This window comes from Doryrhamphus excisus, chromosome 17 (assembly GCF_030265055.1).
Source record: "Doryrhamphus excisus isolate RoL2022-K1 chromosome 17, RoL_Dexc_1.0, whole genome shotgun sequence".
NCBI classification, from domain to species: Eukaryota; Metazoa; Chordata; class Actinopteri; order Syngnathiformes; family Syngnathidae; genus Doryrhamphus; species Doryrhamphus excisus.
In genome coordinates this window covers 15147851-15158691 of record NC_080482.1, presented here as the reverse complement: position 1 = coordinate 15158691, position 10841 = coordinate 15147851, and the positions used below count along the sequence as shown (strand labels likewise).

The 10841-nt window shown below is 40.0% G+C and overlaps 1 protein-coding gene across 1 annotated transcript in view; it reads right to left on the bottom strand.

Moving 5' to 3' along the window:
- Positions 1–7473: 7473 nt before the first annotated feature.
- Positions 7474–10841, bottom strand: part of LOC131105237 (sodium- and chloride-dependent transporter XTRP3-like) — a 49914-nt gene continuing 46546 nt past the window's right edge. The window contains exon 12 of the mRNA XM_058053144.1: positions 7474–10767. Within this exon, the coding sequence (XP_057909127.1) occupies positions 10717–10767 (51 nt within the window). The 3' untranslated portion in view covers positions 7474–10716. The remainder of the gene's footprint in view (positions 10768–10841) is intronic.

Below are 10841 nucleotides of genomic sequence, written 5' to 3'. Positions count from 1 at the left end.
TGGAAACATAGTCAAGGAAGTGCCTTTTTATAACGGATAAAATCCCATTTACGCATATACCGGATATAAATCCGATATATGCGTAAAACGGACATTTTCCGGTATACGCATATAACGGATTTCGCTTATATCGGACAAAACCAGTGGGAACAATTGAATCCGATATATCCGAGGTTTACTGTACTCATTGAATATTCTTCATCTTCAGCCTCGCTTTGCATGTGCATTTCGACATGCAGCTGGTTTGGTTGTTCAAGTCCCATCCCCTAAATGCATCCCAGATGAAATGAGCTCTGCAAGCAAAGATGTGCGCGTTGTTTATGCATTTTACCTTGACTTGAACGTCACTGGCATGAGAAGGAGATCCCACCTGAGATGTTTTGTACATGGCAACAATGGAGCTTCAGGTTGTGCAGGGGCGTGAAACGGCAGCCATCTATGTGGACATGATGCAGGGGGCATCCCTCATGATTGAAGGCCCTCGTCTGTGTGGTCATGACTGGCTTTTTCAACAATGTTGCACTTCACTAAGGACTTCTTCCAGAAGAATAAGTTCACTCTTTAGGACCATCCTGCATGTTCCTCTTATCTAAATCCAATAAGGAACATTTTGGGATGGATGGCAAGGGAAGTTTATCAAAATGGCCATCAGTTCGTGACATTGGACGCCCTTCGTGAAACCATCTTCACCACCTGGATCAACATTCCCATTAGCTTCCTGGAAACACTGAAACACTCCTATTGGTTCTTTTTACATTTTGAAGATCTTAGAACTTTGGCAGACTTTATTCATCTCATGAGGGGAATTGTTCTTGCACGTTTTAGTGTTCCGTGGCAGTCATTCGGACTAAAAATATGACAAGATAACCTCTTTATGATTTGATGCCCTTCATTTTCAGTTTTGCATTAAGCTGTAAACCTTGCAAATCATTACTCGTACTTGTCATTGTGGCGTGACCGTGATAAAGACACACAAGAGATACGGTACAGTATTTGGGTAGGGAATTGAGTCTTTCACCACAAGGGATGAAGGGATGATGATAAGGCAACAGTCTTTATTGAGGAAATCACTTCTCCCCTCCAAAGGACAATAAAGGTTTGTATCGCAATCGCTTTATGATATCATCATCAGATCTGTTTTTACTGTATGGATTATTCAGCCCATGTGGACCTTCAAGAGATGTTTGCAAATTAGGCCTATTTTGTTAACGGACTTGACTTTTTTTACGTGTACTAAGGCTGTCAATCAATTAATCAAATATTTGGCAACATTTTCCAATAAGGTACACATAATTACAAACCTAACCACTACTCATTCACACTCTCGCTAGTTCTCATTAGTTCCTCAGTAACCACTCTAATGTGCTTCAGTTCCTCAGTAACTACTCATTAGTTCCTCGTTTGTTCCTCAGTAACTACTATTTTATGTGCTTTAGTTCTTCAGTAACTACTCATTAGTTCCTCATTAGTTCCCCAGTAACTACTCTTATTTGCTTATGTTTGCTTTAGTACTCATTAGTTCCTCATTAGTTCCTCAGTAACTACTCTTATTTGCTTTAGTTCTTCAGTAACTACTCATTCGCTCCTCAGTAACTACTCTTATTTGCTTTAGGTCTTCAGCAACTACTCATTAGTTCCTCAGTAACTACTCTTATTTGTTTTAGTTTTTCAGTAACTACTCATTCGTTCCTCATTAGTTCCTCAGTAACTACTCTTATTTGCTTTAGTTCTTCAGTAACTACTCATTCCTTTCTCATTAGTTCCTCAGTAACTACTCTTATTTGCTTTAGTTCTTCAGTAACTACTCATTCCTTTCTCATTAGTTCCTCAGTAACTACTCTTATTTGCTTTAGTTCTTCAGTAACTACTCATTCGTTCCTCATTAGTTCCTCAGTAACTACTTAGTTCTTCAGTAACTACTCATTCGTTCCTCAGTAACTACTCTTATTTGCTTTAGTTCTTCAGTAACTACTCATTTGTTCCTCATTAGTTCCTCAGTAACTACTCTTATTTGCTTATGTTTGCTTTAGTACTCATTTGATCCTCATTAGTTCCTCAGTAACTACTCTTATTTGCTTTAGTTCTTCAGTAACTACTCATTCGCTCCTCAGTAACTACTCTTGTTTGCTTTAGTTCTTCAGCAACTACTCATTAGTTCCACAGTAACTACTCTTATTTGTTTTAGTTGTTCAGTAACTACTCATTCGTTCCTCATTAGTTCCTCAGTAACTACTCTTATTTGCTTTAGTTCTTCAGTAACTACTCATTCGTTCCTCATTAGTTCCTCAGTAACTACTTAGTTCTTCAGTAACTACTCATTCGTTCCTCAGTAACTACTCTTATTTGCTTTAGTTCTTCAGTAACTACTCATTCGTTCCTCATTAGTTCCTCAGTAACTACTCTTATTTGCTTATGTTTGCTTTAGTACTCATTCGTTCCTCATTAGTTCCTCAGTAACTACTCTTATTTGCTTTAGTTCTTCAGTAACTACTCATTCGCTCCTCAGTAACTACTCTTTTTTGCTTTAGTTCTTCAGCAACTACTCATTAGTTCCTCAGTAACTACTCTTATTTGCTTTAGTTCCTCAGTAACTACTCTTATTTGCTTTAGTTCTTCAGTAACTACTAATGCGTTCCTCATTAGTTCCTCAGTAACTACTCTTATTTGCTTTAGTTCTTCAGTAACTACTCATTCTTTCCTCATTAGTTCCTCAGTAACTACTCTTATTTGCTGTAATTCCTCAGTAACTACTCTTATTTGCTTTAGTTCTTCAGTAACTACTCATTCGTTCCTCATTAGTTCCTCAGTAACTACTCTTATTTGCTTTAGTTCTTCAGTAACTACTCATTCCTTCCTCATTAGTTCCTCAGTAACTACTCTTATTTGCTTTAGTTCTTCAGCAACTACTCATTCGTTCCTCATTAGTTCCTCAGTAACTACTCTTATTTGCTTTAGTTCTTCAGCAACTACTCATTCATTCCTCATTAGTTCCTCAGTAACTACTCTTATTTGCTTATGTTTGCTTTAGTACTCATTAGTTCCTCATTAGTTCCTCAGTAACTACTCTTATTTGCTTATGTTTGCTTTAGTACTCATTCGTTCCTCATTAGTTCCTCCGTAACTACTCTTATTTGCTTTAGTTCTTCAGTAACTACTCTTTCGCTCTTCAGTAACTACTCTTATTTGCTTTAGTTCTTCAGCAACTACTCATTAGTTCCTCAGTAACTACTCTTATTTGCTTTAGTTCTTCAGTAACTACTAATTAGTTCCTCATTAGTTCCTCAGTAACTACTCTTATTTGCTTTAGTTCTTCAGTAACTACTAATTAGTTCCTCATTAGTTCCTCAGTAACTACTCTTATTTGCTTTAGTTCTTCAGTAACTACTCATTCGCTCCTCATTAGTTCCTCAGTAACTACTCCTATTTGCTTTAGTTCTTCAGTAACTACTAATTAGTTCCTCATTAGTTCCTCAGTAACTACTCTTATTTGCTTTAGTTCTTCAGTAACTACTAATTAGTTCCTCATTAGTTCCTCAGTAACTACTCTTATTTGCTTTAGTTCTTCAGTAACTACTCATTCGCTCCTCATTAGTTCCTCAGTAACTACTCTTATTTGCTTCAGTTCTTCAGCAACTACTCATTCGTTCCTCATTAGTTCCTCAGTAACTACTCTTATTTGCTTATGTTTGCTTTAGTACTCATTAGTTCCTCATTAGTTCCTCAGTAACTACTCTTATTTGTTTTAGTTCTTCAGTAACTACTCATTCGTTCCTCAGTAACCACTCTTGTTTGCTTTAGTTCTTCAGCAACTACTCATTAGTTCCTCAGTAACTACTCTTATTTGCTTTAGTTCTTCAGTAACTACTAATTAGTTCCTCATTAGTTCCTCAGTAACTACTCTTATTTGCTTTAGTTTTTTTAGTAACTACTCATTCGTTCCTCATTAGTTCCTCAGTAACTACTCTTATTTGCTTTAGTTCCTCAGTAACTACTCTTATTTGCTTTAGTTCTTCAGTAACTACTCATTCGCTCCTCAGTAACTACTCTTATTTGCTTTAGTTCTTCAGCAACTACTCATTAGTTCCTCAGTAACTACTCTTATTTGCTTATGTTTGCTTTAGTACTCATTTGATCCTCATTAGTTCCTCAGTAACTACTCTTATTTGCTTTAGTTCTTCAGTAACTACTCATTCGCTCCTCAGTAACTACTCTTGTTTGCTTTAGTTCTTCAGCAACTACTCATTAGTTCCTCAGTAACTACTCTTATTTGCTTTAGTTCTTCAGTAACTACTCATTCGCTCCTCAGTAACTACTCTTATTTGCTTTAGTTCTTCAGCAACTACTCATTAGTTCCTCAGTAACTACTCTTATTTGCTTATGTTTGCTTTAGTACTCATTTGATCCTCATTAGTTCCTCAGTAACTACTCTTATTTGCTTTAGTTCTTCAGTAACTACTCATTCGCTCCTCAGTAACTACTCTTGTTTGCTTTAGTTCTTCAGCAACTACTCATTAGTTCCTCAGTAACTACTCTTATTTGTTTTAGTTTTTCAGTAACTACTCATTCGTTCCTCATTAGTTCCTCAGTAACTACTCTTATTTGCTTTAGTTCTTCAGTAACTACTAATGCGTTCCTCATTAGTTCCTCAGTAACTACTTAGTTCTTCAGTAACTACTCATTCGTTCCTCATTAGTTCCTCAGTAACTACTGTTATTTGCTTTAGTTCTTCAGTAACTACTCATTCGTTCCTCATTAGTTCCTCAGTAACTACTCTTATTTGCTTTAGTTCTTCAGTAACTACTCATTCGTTCCTCATTAGTTCCTCAGTAACTACTCTTATTTGCTTTAGTTCTTCAGTAACTACTCATTCCTTTCTCATTAGTTCCTCAGTAACTACTCTTATTTGCTTTAGTTCTTCAGTAACTACTCATTTGTTCCTCATTAGTTCCTCAGTAACTACTCTTATTTGCTTTAGTTTGCTTTAATACTCATTAGTTCCTCATTAGTTCCTCAGTAACTACTCTTATTTGCTTTAGTTTTTCAGTAACTACTCATTCGCTCCTCAGTAACTACTCTTATTTGCTTTAGTTCTTCAGTAACTACTCATTCCTTCCTCATTAGTTCGTCAGTAACTACTCTTATTTGCTTTAGTTCTTCAGCAACTACTAATTAGTTCCTCATTAGTTCCTCTCCATAATTAATTATAACATAATAATTAAGGGTGCCCTGAATTATTTCCTCCAATTCCACCCTCGGCCATCTCTGTGTGGAGTTTGCATGTTCTCCCCGTGCATGCGTGGGTTTTCTCCGGGTACTCCGGTTTCCTCCCACATTCCAAAAACATGCTAGGTTAATTAGCCACTCCAAATTGTCCATAGGTATGAATGTGAGTGTGAATGGTTGTTTGTCTATATGTGCCCTGTGATTGGCTGGCCACCAGTCCAGGGTGTACCCCGCCTTACGCCCGAAGACAGCTGCGATAGGTTCCAGCACCCCCGCGAAAGTGGTAGAAAATGAATGAATGAATGAATTGCACACACAAAGACCAAATCCCATATTCACTTCATTCAAAATGTCTTTTTATTAAAAATATTCATTCATAATCAATCTCATGTTTACACAATTATGACATTACTGCTTCACTTTACTACTCATACATGACATGAAAGTACAGTAACACTTATTTGTAATAAGTGCATATATAGTTTCTACATATATATGTACGTATATGTGGAGATGTATTTTATGAGACAGATGACATGTACAGTATATACATATTTTACAGGACACGTGAGGCAATAATGTCAGTCGCAGAAATCTACCACTGTTGTGTTCTTTAATAGAATACCAAACAAATATACCACACATCGGAGTATCGGTATTACTATTACTGAAATACTGAAATTCAAACAGGTCCGCTTTTAAAGGGGAAAGCCGCTGCTTTCCAGAGGAACGCAAACCAGGGGTGGTGGTCCCCTTTTTCATGAAGGGCGGCGGGAGGGTATCATACGCCTCAGCCCCCCTGTGAAAAGTCTATTGCTGGATAGAAGGGTACGAGCTCGGCGGCAGTAGGTACAATGTGGTTCTCGCCATGGTCGAGAAACACTGGACCAGATTGACATACTAGCAAGGGTATTGGAGGGTACCCAGTCCGTCTAGCCAGTCTTGTGTTCTAGACTTAGAAAAAGCATTCAGCCGTGTCTTTTGTGGTATCCTGTGGAGGGGGTGCTCTGGGAGTACGGGATTGGTGGCGTGCCACTATGTGCCATTCGGTTTTTGTACAACCAGAACAGGAGCCTGGTTCGCATTGCCAAGCCAAGCCTGCCCTTTGTCACCGATTGGGTTCATGATTTTCATGGGCAGACTTTCTTGGCGCAGTATCAAGGAAGTCCAGTTTGGGGGGCTTTAGGATCTATTTGCAGACAGACCGTCAGCTTTCACTGTGGCGGTGAAGCTAATGAGATGAGACCTCCAACTTTGGCAAGGGTTCTCAGTTGGAAAAGGGTCCTCCGGATTGGGAATGTGGTCCTGCCCCAGGTGGAGGACTTCTCGGGGGTCTTGTTCATGAATGAGCAAAGGTTGGGGGTTGAGGTCGACAAACGTGACTACAGCAAAGTCCAGTTTGGGGGGCCTTAGGATCTGCTTGCAGACAGAACGTCAGCTTTCACTGTGGCGGTGAAGCTAATGAGATGAGACCTCCAACTTTGGCCAGGGTTCTCAGTTGGAAAAGGGTCCTCCGGATTGGGAATGTGGTCCTGTCCAAGGTGGAGGACTTCTCAAGGGTCTTGTTCATGAGTGAGCGAAGGTTGGGGGTTGAGGTCGACAAACTGGACTACAGCAAAGTCCAGTTTGGGGGGCCTTAGGATCTACTTGCAGACAGAACGTCAGCTTTCATTGTGGCGGTGAAGCTAATGAGATGAGACCTCCAACTTTGGCCAGGGTTCTCAGTTGGAAAAGGGTCCTCCGGATTGGGAATGTGGTCCAGCCCCAGGTGGAGGACTTCTCTGGGGTCTTGTTCACGAGTGAGCGAAGGTTGGGGGTTGAGGTCGACAAACTGGACTACAGCAAAGTCCAGTTTGGGGGGCCTTAGGATCTACTTGCAGACAAAACGTCAGCTTTCATTGTGGCGGTGAAGCTAATGAGATGAGACCTCCAACTTTGGCCAGGGTTCTCAGTTGGAAAAGGGTCCTCCGGATTGGGAATGTGGTCCTGTCCAAGGTGGAGGACTTCTCAGGGGTCTTGTTCACGAGTGGTCTCGTTCACCACGACGGTCCTCCAGTAGAGTGACCACTTTGCTGTAGTCCCGTTTGTCGACCTCAACCCCCAACCTTCGCTTACTCGTGAACAAGACCCCCGAGAAGTCCTCGACCTGGGGCAGGACCACATTCCCAATCCGGAGGACCCTTTTCCAACTGAGAACCCTGGCCAAAGTTGGAGGTCTCATCTCATTAGCTTCACCGCCACAGTGTTCCGGGCATGCCCAGCCGGAAGAAGGCCCCAGGGCAGCCATCGGACACGCTGGAGGGTTTACAGTGGTATGAAAAATTTGGGGCACCCCTGGTCATTTTCAAGATTTTCCTTTATAAATCACTAGCTGATTGGATCAGCCATGTCAGTTAAATATATCATATAGCAGACAAACACAGTGATGGATGACAAGTGGAATGAAGTTGATAGGATTTACAGAAAGTGTGGAATAATTATTTAAACAAAAGTAGGCAGGTGCAGAACTGGGCACCCTCGTTATTTGGTATCCATCTGGTAAAGCACTCATGGTTTATGAGTAGCACCATGGTAGCCTCAAAACAACTGTCAAATGACCTGAAAACCAAAGATTGTTCAACATCATGGTCTAGGGCAGGCGTGGGCAAACTACGGCCCGGGGGCCACATCCGGCCCGCCAAGTGTTTGAATATGGTCCGCCTGTTCTTTCCAAAGTATTTTAAATTCAACATACAACCTGGCATCATGGCCTGAGCCAACCTTTTGATGGTTTTATCAATTTCGTTTTTTTGACATGGTCTGTTGTTTACAAAGTGCTCCTGAAAAAACGGACACAAGCACATAATAATAATAATAATAATAATTATTATATTATAATAATAATAATAATAATTATTATTATTATTATTATTAGAACTATTATGATTATTATAATTATTATATTAATGCTAATTATTATATTAATTATATATAATATTATTGTTATATTTGTATATTTTACATAATAATATAATAATTATTATTTTAATTTTTTGTAATTATTATAATATTTTATTATTTTTAAAATATTTAAATATAAATATAAAATAATAAATAATAATAGCAGATTGCATGACAATTTTACAGATACAATAATACCAGGTGGACTGTTACGTGTAAAATATATAGTCTGCCCCCCCCCCAATACTTTGGAGATATCATTGATGTACAAGTTGAACAAGTTTGGCCCCGGAATTGACCCCTTCTCTGAAGAGTAGCACCACGGTAGCCTCAAAACAACTCAAATGACCTCAAAACCAAATATTGTTAAACATCATGGTCTAGGGGAAGGATACAAAAAGCTAGCTCAGCGATTTTTAGCTGTCAGGTTCCACTCTGAAGAACATAGCGAGGAAATGGAAGACCACAGGTACAGTTCTAGTTAAGGCCCCGGAGTGGCAGGCCAAGAAAAATCTCCAATGACCCTAAACACAGCTGAAATTCTACTAAGGCATTCATGCAGTAGGAACAAGTACAACGTTCTAGAATGGCCATCTCAGTCTCCACACCTAAATATTATTGAAAATCTGTTATGTCAAACCCGACTCAAGTGGACATGTTTTGGAAAGAGGAATAGTCAAAAATACCTTCAAGTAGAATCTAGAACCTAATTGGAAGTATTTATTTCTACTAAATATTCATGTCATTTTTCTGTTGGGGTGCCCAAATTTATGCACTTGCTTACTTTTGTTTAAATAATTATTGCACACTTTCTGTAAATCCTATCAACTTTATTCCACTTCTCATTTCATATCACTGTGTTTGTCTGCTATATCAGGGCTCTACATTAAAAACAAAAATGACTTGCCCATGGGGAATCCTTAAGGTGAGAACTACTTGCCCGAATATGCTGATAATTCATCAGATAATAGTACTGATGCATTCCATGTATGTTAACATGGCATGCCATACTACCTTACACATGGTAGTCGTAGTAAGCAGTGATATTTATAAGTTGTGCACCACAATGAAACATTATTGAATAGACACATTTGTGTACTAGTAAAGTGTTTTGAATCCAGAAAAAAATGCTCAATTTGTCAAACAATAATTTGTGAAGCAAAGGTGAGAAAAATCCAGCGAGAAATGGAAGCGCTAGATTTTGTAGCTTGTGCAAAATCAGCACTTGGTATTGGATCTAATGGGTGGTGTTTCATTGTGACCACTTCAAATTGTCACAGCAATGTGATTCACTCACCTGTGCCATCATTTGATTTGCTAACCGCTAATAAAATACTTGTTTAGGAGGCACTGCTTCATCACTTTTTGCTCTTTTCCTTCACAAGTTGTTGAAGAATTAGACCATGTTGGCAGGGACGCCATGATAGATGTTTTCCTAGTCAAACCATCGCTCATTGGTTGATCGCCAACAAGAACGGGTGTGGGTAAAACGCGATTCTGATTGGTCCATTTCAAGATTTGCAAGGATTGGTTTGCAAATTAGCACCGGAATTACGCAGTCCGTGTTTTACCAACACCCAACAAGAACCGCTTTTAAAAAAAAACTCTTGGCAGTATGGCATGCCAAAGTACACTTGCCCGACGGGAATATCACTGATTGGATTTACTTGCCCCAATTTTGTTTTAACTTGCCCCGGGCCATCGGTACATCGTTATTGTCGAGCCCTGTATATGATATATTTAACTGAAATGGTTGATCCCAAAAAACGGTCATTTATAAAGAACAATCTTGGTGCCCAAACTTTTTCATACCACTGTATGTCTCACGGGCGGCACGGCGGTCGAGTGGTTAGCGTGCAGACCTCACAGCTCGGAGACCTGGGTTCAATTCCACCCTCGGCCCACCCTCTCTGTGTGGAGTTTGCATGTTCTCCCCGTGCATGCGTGGGTTTTCTCCGGGTACTCCGGTTTCCTCCCACATTCCAAAAACATGCTAGGTTAATTAGCGACTCCAAATTGTCCATAGGTATGAATGTGAGTGTGAATGGTTGTTTGTCTATATGTGCCCTGTGATTGGCTGGCCACCAGTCCAGGGTGTACCCCGCCTCTCGCCCGAAGACAGCTGGGATAGGCTCCAGCACCCCCGCGACCCTCGTGAGGAAAAGCGGTAGAAAATGAATGAATGAATGTATGTCTCACAGTTGACCTGGGAAGGCCTCGGTGTCCTACCGGGGACTAGGAAGTCTGGGCTTCCCTACTGAGAATGCTGCCCCCGCGACCCGGATAAGCAGAGGAAAATGCATGGACGGATGTCGTCCAATGAATGAATGAATGCGTCGGGATTGCGGTCAATATCGGGCGTCGTAGAAACTGCTTCTGTTCCGTCAGTGCTGTTTTTTTTGTAGTTTTCACTTTGACACTTCCTATGACAAGACAAAGTGCGTTTGTGCTTCCAGAGAAATTGAGTCCATTCTGGGTTGAAAGATGTTTCGAGTCCCATTCAATGTGTATTTCTTTTTCTGTTGTCTCTCTTTTGTCTTCTTTCTCCGTGTCTCACATGCGTTCTTCCATGTCGTCTTGTCTTCTGTCGTCTTTGCTGTGTGTCTGTATTTAGAAGCACAACGTTTATTAGCACCAATTCTCACATTTGATTGGATGAGCAGGATGGTGTGGGATGG